This window comes from Porites lutea, chromosome 4 (assembly GCF_958299795.1).
Source record: "Porites lutea chromosome 4, jaPorLute2.1, whole genome shotgun sequence".
NCBI lineage: Eukaryota > Metazoa > Cnidaria > Anthozoa > Scleractinia > Poritidae > Porites > Porites lutea.
This window is the reverse complement of record NC_133204.1, coordinates 34341215-34362365: the sequence shown is the minus strand read 5'-3', so window position 1 is coordinate 34362365 and position 21151 is coordinate 34341215. Positions and strand designations below refer to the sequence as shown.

At 38.7% G+C, this 21151-nt stretch overlaps 2 protein-coding genes across 3 annotated transcripts in view; one reads left to right on the top strand and one right to left on the bottom strand.

Annotated features, from left to right (window-relative positions):
• LOC140933381 (polycomb group RING finger protein 3-like) overlaps nt 1–21151 on the bottom strand; it is a 136269-nt gene that overhangs the window by 100631 nt on the left and 14487 nt on the right. The window lies entirely within an intron of this gene.
• LOC140933374 (uncharacterized) overlaps nt 9194–21151 on the top strand; it is a 223496-nt gene continuing 211538 nt past the window's right edge. The window contains exons 1-7 of one of the 2 annotated variants that reach the window (XM_073382918.1): nt 9194–9307; nt 13248–13314; nt 13582–13608; nt 14216–14242; nt 14578–14618; nt 16211–16264; nt 17170–17220. In XM_073382918.1, coding sequence (XP_073239019.1) covers nt 9224–9307; nt 13248–13314; nt 13582–13608; nt 14216–14242; nt 14578–14618; nt 16211–16264; nt 17170–17220 — 351 coding nt within the window. In that variant the 5' untranslated portion in view covers nt 9194–9223. Of the gene's footprint in view, nt 9308–9897; nt 10059–13247; nt 13315–13581; nt 13609–14215; nt 14256–14577; nt 14619–16210; nt 16265–17169; nt 17221–21151 lie in introns of those variants that run through there. The other variant, XR_012165043.1, reaches the window with a different exon arrangement.

Genomic DNA, 21151 nt, shown 5'->3' with positions numbered 1-21151 from the left:
TTTACTTATTATTATTATTATTATTATTATTATTATTATTATTAGTAGTAGTAGTAGTAGTAGTAGTAGTAATAATTTTGTGGCTCTATTGACAATTTCTACAGTTCAAAATTATAGGGATAAAATAATGCAAATTTTTACATTGCGCCATAACTTAGAATTTCGCAAATTGACTCTCTACGGTATTACTAGGTCCCAATCTATCGGAAAATCGAAACAAATCTCTGGGCAAACGATTTTAAGTAGCCCGCATAACCTCGAGTTCAACCCTAATTTTGCAAAAAATCGCGACATTCCAGTGGTTAAAAATAGCGTTATATATACACGGCCCGCCACGCCAGCGGTGTAAACGACAGATATACTTGAAACATTCTATTTAACGTTGATCACATGCCAAATTCCAGTCCGGGGGGGGGGGGGGGGTTACTCGACCAATATTTGGGTATAGGTGAGCCGCTGAGGGTTTGAAACCCTGACTCAGTTTACGACAAAAAAATTCCTAAAATACTTACCTAGTTTAGGAAGACATCCTTAATTTTAGTACCCTGTTTAGGACAACACCTTCAATTTTATTACTCGATCGTGCATGAAACACCCTGTTTATAATTAGAACAGACTAGCACAAATCATACACACTGTTTAGGACAGACTCGTGCGAAATTATATACCCTGTTTAGGACACCGAGGACGAAAACCATACGCTGTCCAGCGGCAGGTCCCCGTATAGGCCATATAAGGGAGAACCTCCCTCGGGATTCCAGCATACAGTCTATATGATCATATGACATCTCTAAATGCACTTACCTTATTTAGAAGAGTCATTTTGTTTGGATACAATATATAGAGCAGAATTGCCCAAAGGTCGGCTTTTTTGAGCGACGTCGGCAAGACGTCGACCGAGTCCAACGAAAACAGACTTTATATCAAGGCATGTGTTCTGAACAAGGCCCAACTCTGCACGAGCTCTGCTTGCATTTCCGGTCACGTACTTTCCGAAAAGGAACAGAATTAAAATATAAACAAACAACTGTGTTGGATAAATCTGGCCACGGTTGTGGCAGGTTTAATGAAATCAAAGCTAACATAATCACAACACATCGATATATGTAAACCGATTAACCTACTGAATAAAAAATGGGGCGACAAAAATCCGCCACAAGCCACACAACTGTGGCTGAAGCCCCACAAAAAGAAGCAAAGCTCGCGTGAAAGCTGGAAAGCGAAAAATTGTTGGACACTTTTAAAACTATGAAGAAGAAGAAGAAAATAAAAATTTGTCAATACTAAACGTGACGTCAACGAAACGGCAGCCCTTGTCTGAACCGTGAAATTGAACGTCTGGTACAAAGTAGAGAGATGATAATCGATAGGAAAATTCGGACTTAAAAATTGTCAACCAAGTAGCAGCCCAATGACTGACCTACGCAACCAGCATAAGAACAAAAGTACTAAAAAACCGCCTAACATTAAGACAAGGGAAACGAGAAATAATGCCAACCAAGTAGCAGCCCAATGACTGACCTACCAAAAAGGCATAATAACAGAACGAACTAAGTCATACGAAACGAGAACTAATGCCAGCCAAATAGCAGCCCAATGACTGACCCATTCAGCCGGCCTAAAAGCAGAATGAATAAGATTAGGAACTAACAACTCAAAGGTCAGTTAAAAATGGTTGTCTAAGCCCACCAAGTAGCAGCCCCATTGTCTGACCTACTTTCGACACGTTGGCAAATCAATTAATTAGCGTGAAGAACTTCCGACCTCAAATAAACTTTAAATGCGTCGGATTTCCAGCGACCAAGAGCACGAATTTGCGCGTCAGAATAACCTTGTTCAGCGGCATGGCACGCGCCGCCAATGCGAAAGCTATGAGTCTTGTACCGACTACTGTCCAGACCACAGTAAGATAAGCACTGCTGAAGTGCGACATTGAATTGGTGAACAGAGATGGCGGTCTGATCAGCGTGACAAAAAAGTGGCCCTGGACGAGTTCCCCTGATATTACAATACTGATATAGGGCTGTAACAGGGCAAAAAGTGGAAGAGACATCCTTGGCAAGTAAAATGTCAAAAGGTCTGCGACTAGCGTTATGCTTATACTCGGTAATAGTAATCTTTGCCCCCTGCACTTGGCCTTGACGAAATAAGAATGTTAGATTACTGTACTGAACGACAGAACGCGCAAATCGTGTGCTCTTGGACGCCAGCTCACCTATGCGAAAAAGACCGTAAAACGCGACAAGAAACATCGTCGAAAAAAGAGAACGTTGAAATGCCGAAGAGTTAGAAAAAGTAAGAGAGCGAATCAGCTGGTGCAATATGGGCCGTGTAATTGGCAGACGAATGTCCGACGGCTGTTGACGGCTCAAAGCTGTCAACAGCTTGTCAATTAGAAAAGATTTGGTAGGGTCATTAAAACCTTTAAAGTGCAACTAACCCCCAAAAATGTTTTTCGCTAAATGAAATCTCCTTATTTTTCTGATTACTTTTGCGAAAAAATTATCGTGATTGACAAAATCCTCGCGTTTCCATAGCTGTTTAAAGTTAGGTCTCTTGTGTACCATTACCGAGGTTCGTGGGAGCTGGGTACGAATGTTGTTGTGACGTCATCGAAGGAGGACATCTGCCGCGGACTCATGAGTAAATGACCGAGAAACGATAAAGGGAAAATCATTTTAACTGATTTTAAGCGAGCGGGATACTAAAACGACCAAAATTCAACGGAATATGTCTTTAAGTGATTCAAGTTCTGAGAGAAGTTTTAATTCAGAAGATTCTGAGGCAAATTTGGCCGAAGTGGAAGATGAACTAAGTGATCGCGAGTCGCAAGTTTCATGTGAAAGCCTGGAAAATGACATTGCATATCTCGATCAACCCTTGGCTGATGAAGAATAGCTAAAAAAGTACGAAGAAGAAGTTGATGAAACAAATAAGCTAGAGCAAGAACTACGGGGAAGACTTGAAGAATGAGTTCATGTGGATTCTTGGTGAGTGTCGGCAAATTTGTAGTATGATCGTGTGAAGATCGAAGTAAAAGCTTATGTAAATAATCGAGTACTTGCTTGTTTGGCGGCGTGATTGCTGTAATGTATGATGAGAGTGGTTAGCTGTCGCTACAAAAAGTGTTATTTTTGTATGATTCTAGCTACCTTGATTGTTACAGGTGTTCCTGTGGAAACTGCAGCCGTGTTGTCCTTCAGAATTTGAGCGAGTGCTACTGCTGCCAGGAGCTGTAGTTGGTTGCAAAGAAGCCATGTGTAGCGAAAGTGTTCTTGAAGATATTCAACTCGAAACGGCCTTAAGGTGTATCACACAACATCCTGGTTTTGGTCCTATCTACCTTCAAAAGTGGAGCTTACGTATGGCTGGCGAACGTGTCAATACCAAAGCCAAACAGAGATATAAACAAACGGAAACCGGTCGTTTCGCCTACAAGTCGTTTCGCCTACAAGTCGATTCGCCTACACTGACGTCGATTCGCCTACATGATCTGAGTTGTTTCACTGAAGTTAAGATAAATAAGACTGAAGCTTACCTGTTGTGATAAAACTCAAGCTTACCCGTCGTGACATGATCTCAGTGCGAAGACTAGGTTATAGTATATTATGCGTTTTTGTCATACAAGCGTACTTGCTTGATTTGGGATGGATCGTCTTTACACGTGACATGATCTCAGCGCGTAGACTAGGTTCTAGTTTATTATGCGTGTTTTGTAATACAAGCGTACTTGAATATGAGATTGATATTTGTGCATTTGGGATGGATCGTCTTTACACGTCCACGCGCGGTTTGGTGCGTTCCGGTTTGCCGAAATTTCGTTTTATTTCCATCAACAACTTTAAGTTACATAAAAACAAATGTTCCAACGTGAGCAGGGTATGAACAGTTAGACAAAACAAAGTTTACCTCTCAGAAAACACGCGCGCGTGTTATTGTAATGTAAATAATTATCTTCAGTTATCACCTATTTAGTGAATGAAAGAAAATAACAAATCACGGTTAAGATGAATTTAATGTGATCCTAATGAATTAATCAAACAACTGCTCGTATGTATAAGTAAATGAAAGACTAATTCAATAGAATCATTCGATCATTGATCACCATACGAGAACCATCTCTTCATCTTCATCCGAAAACTCTCTTGCCGAAAATTGGGGCTCCAGCATCAATACAGCAACGACCAAGGCACCTACCTTTATCTCCGGAAATTCATGGCGCTACCATTCCTTCCAGAAGATCAAATCCCACCTATGTTTGAGCAGCTAAGTCTGAAAGCCACCACCGCCCCACTGAAACAGTTCGTAAACTACGTCGCCGAAACGTGGATCCGCAGCAGCATCTGGCCTCCATCAAGCTGGAGCGTCTTCATGATGGCCACCAGGAGCAACAACGACATCGAAGGCTGGCATAACGGCCTACACAGGCGTGCTTCAGGTAGATGGAATATGCCATTCTACCTCCTCATCGACCTTCTGCACCAAGAGGCCCGGCTGACAGCCCTGAGAATCCGTTTAGTCTCGGAAAAAAAACTGACCAGGATTCAGCGCAAGAAATACAGGTCAGTTCAAGCCCAAGTATTTAATCTTTGGGATGATTACAGTAGCCAAAGAAAAAATGCGGAACAGCTTCTTCGTCAATGTGCCCATCTCAATGGACCTAAACGCTCTAGATAAGTAAATAATCATTGTAATGCTAGGTTAGGATAGAATTGGTATTTACGCGTTCACAGATTGTCCCGCATGTACTTAGTTTTTTAAAATTAATCGTGAATCAATAGGTTAAGTTACAATTTAGGTTAAGTTACAATTTGAATTTGTTGTTTATGGGGCGGGTGTCACTTGGACAACCCACACGTCCTCGCATGTACTTCGTTTAGTTGTAAGTAATAAATATGTTTGTATATAACATTGTCTGTTAATATTTCAGCAGAATAGTTGGTTACAACAGTGTTCTAACCCACAATAATAGACATAGCTTTTTTACTACCAGCTTGTCTAATTTTTTTCCTAACATCATAAAGGAGAAAAGTACCATTCATAGACGAAAAGGGGGAGGAGATTAAGGAAATGCTGAGACAATAAAAATAATTTCAAGGGTCGAAACTTTTTTCGTAAGAAGCCATTGAAAGAAACGAAGTCGGTACAAGTCTCTTTCACGTTGAACGTCTTCTTTTCCCTCCATGCAGATGTAAATTTAGTGACTAGACACTATCGGCCTGAAGCGAGGGTTCTTTCAGACCAAACAAAGCTAAGAGTGTAATAAATACAATTTGGCTTTTGTCCTCGATCTCAAACATCAGATTTGCACACATCGTCAAACGTATTTTGAGTCGATCCTATTAACAATCTATCAGGCCCGAGAGCTCAACTTCACTTCTTTACTCGATGTTTAACGGCGCAGCTCCACTCAAGTTGAATAAAAATATCATGTGTGATCATTTCCGAGTTGGCCTGGGCGCTCTTTTCAAAGCGAGGCCGAATAGCCTTCGGTATGAAATTCATCTTTTGATGTACAGTTTTTTACTTGCTCTTATTGAAAAAAGACGGTTTTGTACGTCAAAACAGACGACGTTGCTGAGTTTCTTCGCCTTTCTAGCCAAAATTTTAAAATCTCCGTTATGTACAAGATGCCAGTGATCCAAGATTTCACTCAACTGGTATTTAACAAGCTAACACATGGCTTTGTTTTTCGTAAGCAAACAGGAAGACAAACACCAACAGACAGGTGATCAATCTTTGTACTAATCCGCTTTTTTTGAAACAAAAATCCTTCTTACGCCATGGTAAATTGATTTATTGTCATCTGCAGTGTGCTCCCGAAATAGCGATCAGTTTGAGCATTGGGCATTTTCTATCAGATGGTTGCTTGCCAGAGAGCCAAGAGCTTTGGCACGAGCAAAGTAGTGCGTTTTCGATAACTGTCGTTTTATATGGTAAGCAACTAACTGAATAGTTTTTTCTCAGTTTTCAAAGCAGCAGTCATCGGGAGCAGCTATCACATTGAGAATGTTAAAAAACATCTGCTTTCATGGTCATAAAAGCAACAGCTATGCATGTGCCCCCGACATTTTATTTTGGTACTTTTCTTTGACGCGCACTGCACGACTACGATTGTCAGACAACCGACGTAAAAACTCCTAATGCGACTTTTCGAGCCTGGAATTCAACTCCACGAAAATTTACCTACATTTGACAAAGTGGACTACTTTTCACGAGGTAAAATTAAGTTGGCCATGAAAGAACGCAAATTCATTTTTACTGACGCTTTCACTGGAAGCTTCTTATTTTTTCATCATGGTCGAAGACTGAATGAATTATTAAATCTTCGGAAGATAGTTAGACTGAAAAGATTAAATCTCGCGGAATAATCGTCAAAGTCTTGAAAGAGAAATTTGTTTATTCAAATCTGACTTGAGTGTCCGCCATGATCGATTGCCTGAACGCATCAGTATTTTGACAACGAATCTTACGATCCAGACAAATAAGGCGATACTTGAACCGTTTTAAGAACTGTTTGGCAGTTGATGTTTTCTTTAAAATTCTTGTTCGTGACATTAAGTCTCTTAAGTAGGTACCTACTTGGTCGAGAATGTCCTGATAGCTAAATTGTTTCTTGCCCTAATAAAAATTAACAAACCAATGCGGTTTTTAGTAATTTTAATTTACGTCCCCTTGCTTATACTCGGAACTCCCTGATCGGAACCCTCAATAATGATAGCCTAATACTCTTCCAGTCTCAACAGCAATCAAAATTCATTTGTACCGAAAGAGACACGCTTTACTAACCTTTGGAAAGTATCGCTTTCCTACATGGTAAGGTTAAAATGTTTCCAAGAACCACGTTTAAATACTATGAGAATTACAAAATTATTAGGTTGATTATAATAACTCAGTGTCTAGTTAATGCCAGCCGGCTGCAACTGCTGGTGTTGTATAAGAAAAGAGCATGCTAAAAGGTTGGGAAAAGAAGACAAGATTGTTTTAAATTTTGCATGAGTATTATCAGGGCGAGTGGAAAATTTCAATCCGCCAATTTGCATGCGATATTGTTTCCTGTGCAAACTCTTTTCAATATTATTATCGTTAACCAGAACAAACAAGCCATCCATCTTTACTTTTGTATCACACCGCCGTGTACACACAGACAAAGATACTTATAGAAAGCCTTATAGAAATTATTCACTGTAACTTAAAAACAAAAGAAACAACAACATAAGAACAAACCGGAAAATATTATTTTCCTTTACGATTCTTCAACATCCCTTTACATAAGCACTCTCTCAGAGAGAGTTCTGTTTCGGTCAAGTCGATATACGGGGGTGCAGAACTGGAAACGTAGCGCTCTCGTTAGTAAGTTGATAGTTGGTCCTACCAGACACGTTCGATCGAGAGCGAAAAATAATGTTTTCAACCACTCGTTAAGTTCGTGTTCCGGTATCTCGTTTGCCATGGGAGTCATTATATAGTATAATGAGATACTAGCCTTTACGTCCATCTTCAAGTAACTGCAAGTTTAAGCAACGACGTCTTTGAGTGTCGTACGTCAACTGGAAGTGGACTTTTTGCTTTCTTGGGCCATATATGATTTTGACCAAATTTTCGGGCAAATCGGCGCTGTAATACTTAAGATACTTGACAATAGAAATTTGGTAGTGCCAAGGCATAATTCAAGAGAAAAGGACTCGGTGAAAACTAGTTTTCGGTTAAACGGCATCGCTTAAAAACGCCGTTGCTTATACTCGCTAATTTCGCCTTCGTTCAGTACTCGTTGATCTAAAAAGCCTTACTTTGGGTGTTTCGACGCCTGTTAGGTTTGATGAACGCAGTATTCTGTTTTGGCTGAGTATAATTGGCAGTCTTCAGAATTCTCTTGTATAAATAATTTTTGAGTGCCTTTTGTCTGAGCTTAAATTGATTGGATGAGAAAAAAAATAGACAAACAAAATAGGATTGATGTAAATTTTGGCGAAATTTTGTTCAAACTTTTAGGCTAGGACGGAATCTATAAATCATTCATTTATCAAGGATTAACAACAAGCTAAAGAAACGTCATCTGTAAAGCCTGGTTTCCATATGATCGTTATGATCGCTGTGGTCGCTGAGAAAAAAAAAAGTTTAGTGATTGCAGCGATCATAGCGATCATATGGAAAACACTTTCCAGCGATCGCAGCGATCTCAGCGATCGTAGCGATCATATAGAAATCAGGCTTAAGGGGGCTGCAAAATGCGGATAATTATGTAATTTCTCCGGCTCCTCTAAAGCCTGGTTTCCATATGATCGCTACCATCGCTGTGATCGCTGAGAAAAATAAAAGTTCAGCGAGCGCAGCAATGATAGCGATCATGTGGAAACCACTTTCCAGCGATCGCAGCGACAACGATCGCTGAGATAGGAAAACTGTTCTATCTCGGCGATCGTTGTCGCTGCGATCGCTGCGATCGCTAGAAAGTGGTTTCCATATGATCACTCAGTGATCGACACGATCGATGAACTTTGTTTTGCTCAGCGATCGCAGCGATCACAGCGATGGTAGTGATCATATGGAAAGCAGGCTAAATAAAATCATAGCAACCTGGTTTTAACGACTGATGTTCAACAGTTTTTTTTCATACAAATCCTATGAGTAAATTGTTGATTAGGTCTAAAGTGTTCTTTGGGAGCGAGTAAAGGACATTAGAATAATGACTGAACTCACTGAAAGGAATACTAGCTTACAGGACTGAAATTCGCCAAAAAGTGATAAACTCAATCTAAAATGTCCAATCACAAGACGTCATTGTAATCAAAACGACTCGTCAGCCATTGTTGTTATAGGCGTAAGTTACTGAACCTTAACAGATTTTTTTAATAATTTTTTTTGTTAGTTACAACTTAGTTATTTAGTTGATTTTATATTTTTTGCCATATTTGCACTGTAGCAACTGAGTAAAGGCATGTGGGGTGATAAGTGGGGTGGGGGAAGGTGCACACATGAAGCCCACTCTGGGCGGTTCGTTTTGGGTCCCAAACAGTTTAGACTTTACACTATCAGTCATCAATGCCAAGATCAGCTTTGTCTTATCTGTCATGAACGAAACCATTAAAACAATAGGCCTTCCATCTCGTATATTTTCGCGTTTTGTATTCATGAGAGAGATCACAACTCCGGAATTCTAAGCTTACATTCATACACTGCTCCATTTGTGAACTACGGTCAGTTCCACTAAGAAATACAGAAAATGTTTCGTCTGTTCTTCTTGATGACTTTGGCCATTTTCTTGGCCGCTTCCTTTGGAACTTCGCAGAACAATTCTTCAAATCAGGTAACTTTATTAGTTCCGAGTATCTATATTGGCAAGGGAACTGTTCAGGTGCGGTTTTCTTAGCTTTCTAGACCCCGGACAACGCTGTTTTTTGCGTTTTCAGGTTCTTTCACATTCATAATCCGTTCAATATCTTGGTTGCAAACTAGAAACTCAGCTATGAGAGACACAACTTTAATTTATCATTGATTTCACATGCAGAAATTGAAGGGATATGCACCGTAGATATGGCGTCGGATACAGCATTCAAGGCTTTATATAATTTTACACATTTCGGCTAGCACATGGGCCATCTTCAGTTTTCATGAGAATATTAAAGGAAAGAAAACAAAGTAGTTGCACTCCATGCACGAAAACCCAGGGTTGAAAAAAGGGGGTAAAATTACAGTGTTTGATTGGTAAGGGGAAAGTCTGAAAACTGTTGGGTTCGAGAAATTCGCGCGAACAGCACGCGCCAACAGCACGCGCGTGTGAACTTACGCGTGAACATCGCTCTCTCGTTACCAGTCACCTCTTAATAAACAAACGCCTGTGGAATATTTGCCAACTGGGCAAAAATGTTTTCCCTAAAGATCTCAGGACTATTTTAAAAGTTGATCCAAATCTACCGTGTTCGACTCTGTTCGACTCCTGAAATAATGCTCGGGAAGCAGAGCGTCAATCAGAGAAGCTTGATTAAGGAGATTGATTGTTTAAATTGCTGTTACGTTACTCTTTACAAAAAATGGTGAGATCAAAAAGATGAGCTCAGGTGAGTTTAACTCTTTGACGACTGTTGTTCTTTTTGGTCCTAATTTTTGAATCATGAACATTTTCCTTCATGGATCCATTCAGCTATCCATTTAAGCTCTTAAGATGGTAAACAGCAAAATCAGCAAGGATAAATCTTTCCACAGGGACTTCATTTTAGCACATTGTGACCAATCCTAACAGTGTTAATGCATCGGTCAATTCTACTCTACAATGACTACAATAGGGACTACTCGTAGTCTAACAAAAAAGCTGCTTAATTGTAATCAATTAGCAAAAAAATATACTTTGAGCCTCAAAAATGTCTTTTTTAGCCATTCCCATGCTAGCTAGCCAAAAACTGCTCCAATAAGGAGGATTTGGTCAAAAATGCAGTTTTTTGCTTCAAAATGACTGTAGTAAAGAGTTAATTTTACACTGGTAAGCTTATAAAAGCTTAAAACTTACACTACGTACTTTCGTGTCGCTTGTTAGCTAATTGCTTAGTACTTACTGTAGCAACTAAGGCCTGTTTCAAACGTCGTGCTACTGCCGTGCCGAACTCAATTGATCGAATTAAATTCGACTTTAGCACGGACTTTAGCGACGTGAAACCAAGTAGTGCTAGTGCCGTGTAGCACGGCAAGCCTTGCCATGCTACACAGCAGTAGCTCGACTTGGTTTCAAACATCGTGCTACCCCCATGCCTAACTCAATTCATGAATTATGAAATACATTAGAATATATTTAAAAGTTTGCTAAACCGTTTCTGTATTTTTGTGTTTTTTTTTTGGCATCAGCCATTCTATTTGACTGTCATTCTGTGAATTACAGCGGTGATTATACTGGCGTGAACTCCTAAAATATGTCTGGAATGTTTATGGTGTTGCAACCAATCACAGGTGAGATCTTCACACCACAGAAACCAAAGGCAACGAACGGTTTCCGATTGGTCATGGAACAAATTATTTTCGTTTTGTTTAAGGATACAAACTGCATGCCTTATTAGGAATTTAAAACACTGCTGTTTCCCAAGATCAGTGTCGAGCACCGCATCCAGTACATTGTTCGATTTTAGAAAGGAAAGTTTTAGAAGCCAATGCGACCAGCTTTCAATGTAATGACATATCACATGAAGACAATAAAAAATGAGCAATCGTGATGTTTTCTTTTCTGATAGCACAATCCTTGCTAATATTTTTTTGTAGAACAAGGGGATTCGATTTGTGTGGACTAACGATTGAATCTTCGAACTACTATCTACTACCTACGATCAGGCGTAACTACCGATTTCGATCATTACAAAAAGTTTGAAAACTTGCGCGCCAAACCGTCGCCTGCGTAGGCACGGCACATCGGCTTTGTAATTTATTTCAAAATTGCTCAAACCTGTATTCTTCGCTATTATAGCAAATACTGTAAACAAATAGGAAGGAAAAGCAATTGTTTACTTGTAATAAAAGTCTTAATTTTATAACAAAATGAAAATAATTTGTTCCATGACAGATAGGAAACCGTTCGTTGCCTCTGGTTTCTGTGGTGTGATGATCTCGTCTGTGATTGGTTTCATCACAATAAACATTCTAGACATATTTTAGGTGTTCACGCCAATATGATCACCGCTGTAAATTCGACGTCTGAAACCAAGTCGTGCTAATGTCGTGCTGCAGTCGAGCTACAGTTGAGCCAGCTTAGCATGGCAGTAGCACGACGTTTGAAACAGGTCTAAGCATATTATTGGACCTTAAGTGAGTTTAAATATTCTGCATTGGCCTTAAAAAAAAGAACTGTTTTATTGTGAAGTTTTTTACAAATTATGTTCCTTTTTCTGTCAATAAAACTGATCAATTTGACATTATCGAAGGTTAGGTTTTCACTGCTACAGTACTTGAACACTCTTATAATATCACTACTATTTGAACACTCTTATAACGTTTATTTATAGGTAGATACAGTGAAATTCATTGTATTGCGCGGCGCGTTTTGCAAACTTAGAGGGGATTTGGGGTTTTTCTGTTCCGTCAATCATTTTAGTGAAGGCGGGGTTAATGCAAATCACAATGTAATTAATGTGCGTGCCAAGCTTGGCTGAGAATGACTCTAGACTGCTCAAGAATAGTGAAGGAAATTGCGATGGTGAGTGGATTTATTGTTGAAGGAAGGAGGCAGATGTTGCTTTATTCTTGCAAGTAACAAGAATGAGAAAGGTCTAAAAATCTGCAAAGCAAACTAAACTGGTCGATTATTGCCCGAAAAAGGATGATCACAAAGCAATGAACCTTGAAATGCGAAACAAACAAAACGGATCAAAATTCACCAATCACGAGTCACAAACCATGGCTTTTTGAACTCGTGCAAGTAAACATGTGTTTCCTAAGAGGTCTGCTAGGATGATTGATGGAACAGAAAAACCTAAAATATGCAAAATGCACGGCACGATGCAATGAATTTCGCTATAATATGTTGATAAATATTGAATGGATGTATATTTGTAGATTTTTATCACATTATTGTGATTATTGTAATTCACAGCTTTTGGGAAGATCAAAGTGCATGTATTGTAATTTTTTTATCAAATCTATATAGCTAACTATCTATCTATCTATCTTTCTGTCTATCTATCCATCTATCTATCTATCTATCTATCTATCTATCTATCTATCTATCTATCTATCTATCTATCTATCTATCTATCTATCTATCTATCTAAAAGCGCAGGAGTGAAGGGTTCCGTCTAACATGGGAACATGGAGGAACACAACCCCATTTAGTTTCCCTATTAAAATAAATAATTCGGAAAAAGTGGATCAGTGACTTGGAATTTTCTTTTCTCTCTTTGGTTCCATTTTCTTTAGATAATTAATGTATTTTTCAAAATGTGCCAGTTAATGCTGTAAATAGCTCAAACTTTTCTACCAGGCGTGAGAAATTAGAACACAGGTGTGAGTAGGAGTGAGATCAAAGTTTTTTGATCCACGGGCATAACAATTGCTCCTTAGGCATGATACTTGGCAGGTATAATAATTCAGTCTAAACCTTTTAATTTCCTGCTTTTTAATTTACCACTTTCATTTCCATGCTCATGTCTTTCCAAATTCTGTTCTTATAATTTGCAACTCAGTTTATGCTAGAGCATTTTCATATATTGTTTATCTAGAGTTTGCAGTCTTCCTTAGGTAATGAAAGTATGTTAAATTTCCCAATCTAACAGACTAATGGATCTGCAGCAAAGTCTAAAAGCTGTAAAGTTGTACCTCAAGCTGGTTGCTGTAAGGATGGTGAGTTTGCAATAATTGTAAAAATTGATTTACAGCAGAACGATTATCCATTGATGTTGAAAAAAAAAAAACAGCTATCAAAAATGAAAAAAAATTTTCATAGTAGGTTAAAATTTACCACACATTGAGCCAAAGGCCAGCAAAGGGCATTAAAGGATTTGCATTAGTGGGATCAGATCAGTTCAATCAAGTTGCTCTGCAGGTTCTGTAGTTTCATCAATAGTTCAGTTGTGCCGTTCATTAATTGCCTCTGTATTTTTTCAATAGGCAAAGATGGAAAGGATGGACAACATGGTGGGTCATCCATTAATATGCAGCAATTTTCCTTTATTATTAGGCTGCCCGTGAGGGCAACACTCAAATTATCAAGAAATGAGAAGCAAATTCACATTGTCAAGTTTTTTACTTTTTCTTTTGAAATAGATGCTCCCAACACTATAAGCTGTGCTCCTAAAATTTTCAGCTGTGCACCTAAAATTTTGGCAGCGCAGCTAAAAATTTACATCTGGTAGCACAAATGCTGCCCAAACTCAAATTTAAACTTTGAGCCCTGTTAAAAAAGTATTTCAAACACCAAAATTAACCCAGTGTCACATTTTATAGCCATAGAACAACAATGATTTTTGGAATTTCTTGTTAGATCAGATTAGTCATGTCATGCTATATATTTTCGGTGGCAGAGGGATGGGAGTGAGATGTGGAAATGTCCCAGTTGAAAACCATGCCAATCGTTTCTTGCTCTATCCCATTCTCCAGGTTAGCAGTAGCTATACGCTCAACCCAATGAACCCCCACTATATGGGGTTCTCGTTACAACTGACATTAATGCAGCATGATTATAGGTTAAGAAATAATGCCTCCACGGCCACTGGTATAATTAAGTGTTGTTTTTGGTTTGCAGGAAAAGATGGACGCGATGGAGTGAATGGTGATGTACATTTTATGTTCCTGTCATTCTCAAAATAAATCTTAGCCATGGGGCTCATTTTGGTCATTTACTGCAGTAACATATTTTTGCAACATTCTTCTCCCCTTCCCTCTTAGCTGGTTGTCTGTGTTCTACCCTAGCTTTTAGACAATTCATTAGGCTGTTCTCTAAAAAAATTGAAGGGAGCCCTGGATGCTCTGTATCTGTGAAATCCAGGGTACCAAGTGTAGGACTTTTTTGATAAAGGTAAGATGTCCTTTAGGGGCCACTGGTTGCTGCTAGAGAATCAGCCCTGTAATCTGAATATTACATTTTGTTAATTGTTTTGAACACAGGAAAAGATGGCCGTGATGGACGAGATGGCAGTGGAATAAAGGTTGGCCTTTCTTAATGTTAATGCATTGTTTTCTCTTTTTGCTTGAAAAGTTCAGGAATAAAACAAACCAGGGAACTGTATATCTCAGACACGGTCTCTGTAGTGTGAAGATAACATGTTGCCAAAAAGAAGTTTTACTGTATTTAAACTAACATTTTGAAGCTTGAGGTAACGTAAAAATTTAGGCTTTCCCTTTTCAGAGAAAGAAGAGGAAGACATAAAATAATTTTTTAAAAAATCAATAACCTTAAGGGGCACTGTCACTAGATATATTTGCAACAATGGAAACAGGACAGAAAAAATAATTTTAGTCATATGTTTTCATTGTTGCAAACCTTAACAAAAAAGGAACAAGTTATTGCTAATCATTCATATACTGCCTTACGAAAATTGCTTGCTTGCCTGAAGAGGCTAATTACATTGCATTTTTATGTGAGTATGACTTGTCAGTTCCTTTGCTCTTTAGTCAACTGAGCTTGAAGTTACTTGCCTGGCACTTAAAGGGTGGGGAACTTGTCTCAAAACCTCCAGCTGAATATTTTTTGAGCCCTGGTTTTTTTACCAGTCATTGAAGTTAATATCTTTTTGCATGAGCCTGATAAATCCCCTGTCCCCAATGCCAAGGGGCCTAGATCCAAAATATAACAATTATATTTTATCCAGGCCCCTTGGCAGTGGGGACAGGGGATTTATTGATTTAAGATAGAGTAAGCAACGCTGTCAACCCCCCACGATTTCAAATATTGAGAATTGAAAGCAAGGGGATCATAGATGACGTCATAACGCAGGGCGCATGACGTCATTTGTGCAAAAAATACCTGTTGACTCCGATCGCCACGAATTTGTGATGACGCAAAACGTGTGAAAAAGATGTTGTTGGCATTGTAATGTTTAACTTGATTGGTTTACTTCCCACCAATCTCGTTAATTTTTATATTACAATGGCATACTGGAGTTAACAAGGAAACGTTCGAAGTTAACAGTACAAAAATAGCTCAAACAACGCAAAATATTTGAAATTTTATTGTCGCAAAGTCGACTCTACAAGAAATAGCAAAATTCGGCGATTATCCGGGAGATTTCATACTCTAATCTGGAGACCGGGAGATACGGTCCAAAATCTGGAGTCTCCTAGATTATCCGGGAGAGTTGACGGCACTGAGTAACCTTCCTTACCCTATTCTATGGTTATAAAAATATGCACGTAGTCACTAAGCAGGTGTATCTAGATAAACTCAGAACTACAAGTTAGTAATGTTCATTTAAATATGGGCATGGAGCAGTTTTGGTCACTTTTAAACTAATTGCATTAATTATGTGTTGACTTAATTTTTAGTAATTTTGTTACTGTTAATAAATAAACGTTATTTAGTGGTAGCAAGTCCATGAAGCGGTTCTTCACCTACCACATTCAACAAGCAATGTGCCACCCCATAACTGCAGCACCCGTGCACCATCATTTTTTTCTCCACTAAGGCTGAAGTTTCTTAAAAGATAAATAAAAGATGAATAAAATTCATAGTAATAGTCATCTTCTAAGTTATAGTGTTAATTTGTCAGTTTGGGTTTCACCTTGTAAATATCTATGTTAGGGAGAAAAAGGAGAAACAGGGAAACCAGGAAGAGATGGAAGTGCAGGTGTTAAGGTATTATATATACGTTCTGCTTTTCAAATGGAGGTTTTTAGTTTCTGGATCCATACACTTGTATCTCTCCATAAAACATCAGTGATTACATTGGGTGTACAAATGTCTTTTGTGTGTTTAATTTTCGGTTGGACTAAGCAAAATGATCAAAATTATACAGACCAGACCAGTTAGCTTTATTTTGATCACACCACAGTATAGATTGTCTCTATTTGTTATTTATCATCTTCATCATCATCATTGTCACTCCTTTGTCACAGTTTGCTTTAATTACTTATTGTTATTGTTATTATTATTATGTTTTTCTTCTTTCACAGTTTGTACTGTCCAGGGCTCCGAGAAGCGCCCAGTTTCCTTGGGAGCGGCTGGGGGGGAGTTTTCATTTAATTTGTAGACAGCACTTTCTGTAAAATATGGGCTGTGCTTAGAAGACTGATCTTTGAGAGTTCTTCGATATTGATATTTTTATTGATATTCATTTTTTCCACGTATTTTCCCAGGCCCGTTTTTAGTAGTGCAAGAGCTCCAATATTTACAGGCACAATTTCTGTTTTAAGGCCCCATATCCTAGAGATTTCAATCTCTAATTCCGTATACTTTGAAAGCTTTTAAATCATTTTGACAGATGATGATGATGTTGATGATGATGATGATGACGAAGATGTTTGTTATTACGTCTTGTTTAGCAGTTCTTACTGCTCAGAGCTCCGAGGAGCTACCAGTTTCCTTGGGAGTGGCTGAGAGGAGGGGGGAGTCGCTATTATCTCGTTGGTAGAGAGCACTTTTCTTAAAATGCGGCTGATCTTTTGGAGGTCCTCGATATTGATGTTTCCAGGGATTCTGTTGACGTATTTTCCCAGGCCCTTTGTAAGCAGGCCAAGTGCTCCTTATTATTTCTGTTGTAGGGGGTGAAAGGAGAACCAGGAATGGATAAAAACAGTAATGGTGGTGTTAAAGTAAGTGTCAGTTTCATGACCTTTTTTCTCTGTAAGAAAGAACACTTTAACAATCTTGATCAGTTCTCCAACATGGATTTACCTTCAATCAAATATTTGTTTTTTCTTCTGCCAACTAATTTTCAGTGTCCAAAACAAAAACGAAGGCACATGCTTTATCCAGACACAGCGACGCACACCATTCATTCAATTTTCATGTCCCTCACGCTTCTAAATGTTACATTCGACCTGTTAGTTGGTATGTCCGAGTTGGCGCTCGACCAAACTAACTAAACAAGTCGAATTTTATTTCTCTACGGATACCTTTCTGGTACAAAACAAGTACCGCATGTAACTTTAAGTTTTCTTCTTGTATCGCTATAGTAAAGGATAAAGTGGTGATCAGGTTTTGAAATTCCCGAGAATATTAATATATGTTCATTATAATTATAAATACTTTGTTTGATAAGGGTGAGAAAGGATCTCGTGGTGACAAAGGATCACAAGGAGAGAAGGGATCACAAGGACAAAAAGGAATGCCGGGAACGTGTGATACAAAGGTAATTGCTACCTTACAGCTCCTAGATTTTCACTCCTTATAACCTTTAGTAATAATTATCCTTATTACATCCACTTTGAAATCACTGGCTAACCGTGCAATCTGATTGGCTCTCAGCAGTGTGATTTATTCCTAAATCGCACCATTTTTTGCTCTAAATCGCATCTATTCCAAATCGCGTCATTCATGTTCTAAATCGCATCATTTCTGTTTTAAATCGCACCATTTTTGTTCTATATCGCATCATTTCTGTTTCGAATACAAAATGAGATGTAAAAGCCTTTTTGTTTCGGCTTTTTAACAAACCGGCTACTCGATCAATAAAATATTAATACTGACTAAATTCTGCGATTTCAAAGTGGATGTAATAAAGTGGTAATTGAACTTTGTGTCGTGCAATTTTGGTCTGAAATCATACTTGTGATTTCAAATCGAACTCGCGCTGCGCGCTCGTTCGATTTTGAAATCACGCGTATGATTTCAGACCAAACTGCACTCCACTCAGTTCAATTACCATTATTTATTATTCGTTCAAAATATTTCCCCGTTTCTGATTGGTTAAAACTACACGCATAATTTACCATAACCAGCTGCTGTTGACGAAATTTGAAAAGAATTTTGTCATATTGAACCGATGACGTCAAAATGACGTCAAAAGTGCAGCCTGGTTGCAGGTTATTGAACCGTTGACCGAGAAAACCTGGGGACGAGGTTGAATTGTTTTGGTAGTTAGAACCAAATGGCGGAACTGTCGCGGAACATTTCACTCGTTTCACCTCGAAATATTGTCTAAAAACATCGCAAGAACAGCAAGAAAACAACTTGACGGACAACATCTGCTATTGGGAGTATATTTGCAGACCTTAATCTCCTAAACTTCCCGATAAAGATGCTTTATCGATATGAACTTACATCGACCGAGGTTAGCATGTTTTAGCTTGTTTTTAAACTTGGAATTATTTTGAAGGAATAATAAAACAATTATTGAATTCAGCTTTCGTAGTATCTAGTGGCTGCAAAACAACGCCTTGAGAACTGCGTTGCTGGCATCAATTTGTGGATGACTGCCAACAAGTTAAAGCTTAACAATGATAAATCGGAATTTCTCTTTCTGCACTCCCGTTTTGGTCATTCGTTGCCCCCTCCCACGATTTCTGTTGGCATGGAAAACATCAGGCCCTCTCAAGAGGCTCGCAATCTTGGCGTGATTTTTGACGACACAATGTCACTTTCACCTCATGTTAATACAATAGTTAAGGGTGCCTTCTATCTAATACGAAATATTTCTAAAATAAGAAAATACATCAGTAAAAGTACCACAGAAATTCTAATTCACAGTTTTGTTAGCTCGAAGTTGGACTTTTGTAATTCTCTTCTTTTTGGTACCCTAAAACGGGACATAGTTAAGGTGTAGTCCCTTCAGAATGCGGCTGCTCGAATTATCGCCGGTCTCAAAAAACGAGATCACATCACCGAGACTCTAAGAGATGTTCACTGGCTTCCTGTTGAGGAGAGAATTGTTTTTAAAATAAATTTAATAACTTTTAAAACATTGAATGGCTCCGGTCCCCGTTATCTTGAAAATATTTTAAAATTTTACCATAAATCAAGGACATTACGGTCATCAAGGGATCATTTACGCCTTGAAGAACCAAATTTTAACATGAACACTTATGGCCACCGAGCGTTTTCCGTTGCTGCCCCCCGACTATGGAACAAGCTCCCCTTTGAAATTCGAGCTTGTTCTGATGTTAATCTTTTTAAATCTAAGTTGAAAACGTTTCTTTTTAGAAAGGTATATGACATTTAGTTTCATCATATTTGTTTTTGTTTTCTTTCCTTTTTAAGATGTGTGTGCTATAAATTTCCCAATATGTACAGTAGGGTTATATGTAAGCTTGTGATTAATGATATTCGTATGTCCTTTTTTACATTGTAAAGCGCTTAGAACAGCGATGTATAAGCGCTATATAAATTCCATTATTATTGTTATTATTATTTGTGCGCCTTTTTTTCAATTCACACATGCCCAACCCCTACCCCCATCCCACGCCGACGCGTGTCGGCGTGTATCCAGATTTTTTCCGAGTTTCAACATTGTATAGGGTGGGGAAAGGGAGAACTGCAAAAAAATTTCGAAAAAAAAACAAAACAAAAAATTGTGAATGCTGCATAACTGCACTAGGACTTTTGTCCAGGAGTGCACATTAGGAGATTGTTAGCTTTGTTCTTTAATTGTATTTTGTTCTTACAAGTTATTTTGCATTTTAGGGCAAATCAGGGTGCTGTTTAACCGGTAAGGGCATTATTTACTACTGTTGCCTACGATTTACATTTACATTGATTCACTGGAAAGAAGAGTTTTCGAATTTTAAGTTCATGAAACCGTGGCCCATCTTTGGTCATTGCAAAACCACAACGCATGAGTAAATTCTTTTGCCGATTGATTCTAACTAGGTTTTTTTCTTGACATTAGTTGTTAACAAAGATGTTCACCCTTTTTTTTGTGGAAGACTGCTCTATTGGACTCCACTTCTTTGAAAAAGTTCAAGACCTACCAACCCGAGGAGCGGTAGATGTGGAACATTTCACCATTGATGGAAACTTGTTTCTAGCTTTTGCCAATTATCATGGGGACATTAGGAAACGGAAGACAAGTTCCATGATCTACAAGATGGACAACTCAACTGGAAGATTGTCTTTGTACCAGGCCCTACAGACAAGAGGAGCTTTTGACCTGGAGTACTTTTCTATCGCTAATAAACATTTTCTTGCTGTCGCTAATCATTACGATGGAACATACCGGGTGGATTCTACAGTTTATCAGTGGAATGGAAAGCTGCTTGTCGACTTTCAGAAATTATCAACAAACGGAGCAAGCCACTTCACCTATTTCAAAGTAAATGGGGATAGTTATCTCGCAGTAGCAAACTACCATGACGGAAGTACCCATTCTATAAAGTCAGTTATCTACAAATGGAGCAGCGGCAAGTTTAACAGATTTCAAGACATATCAACTGAACGTGCCCTGGGATGTGCGGCGTTTTTGATAAACGGTGACACATTCATCGCTTTTGCAAATCAGTACAACTCCCAACACAAGTATTCTGTTCAGTCCACTGTGTTCAAATGGTCAGGAGGTCACTTTGTTAAACTGCAGTCTCTTCAGACTTACGGAGCTCACGATTTGAAGCCTTTCATCGTCAACGGTCACACGTTCCTCGCTTTTGCCAACTACTACTCTGGAAGTAAGCACAACACCGATTCTTTCATTTACAAGTGGAATGGTAACAAGTTTGTCCTGTTCCAGTCCATTCCTACTCGAGGAGCCATAGCATTGTTTCCCTTTGAGATCAGCGGCCACACGTACCTGGGTGTAGCTAATCACCATGG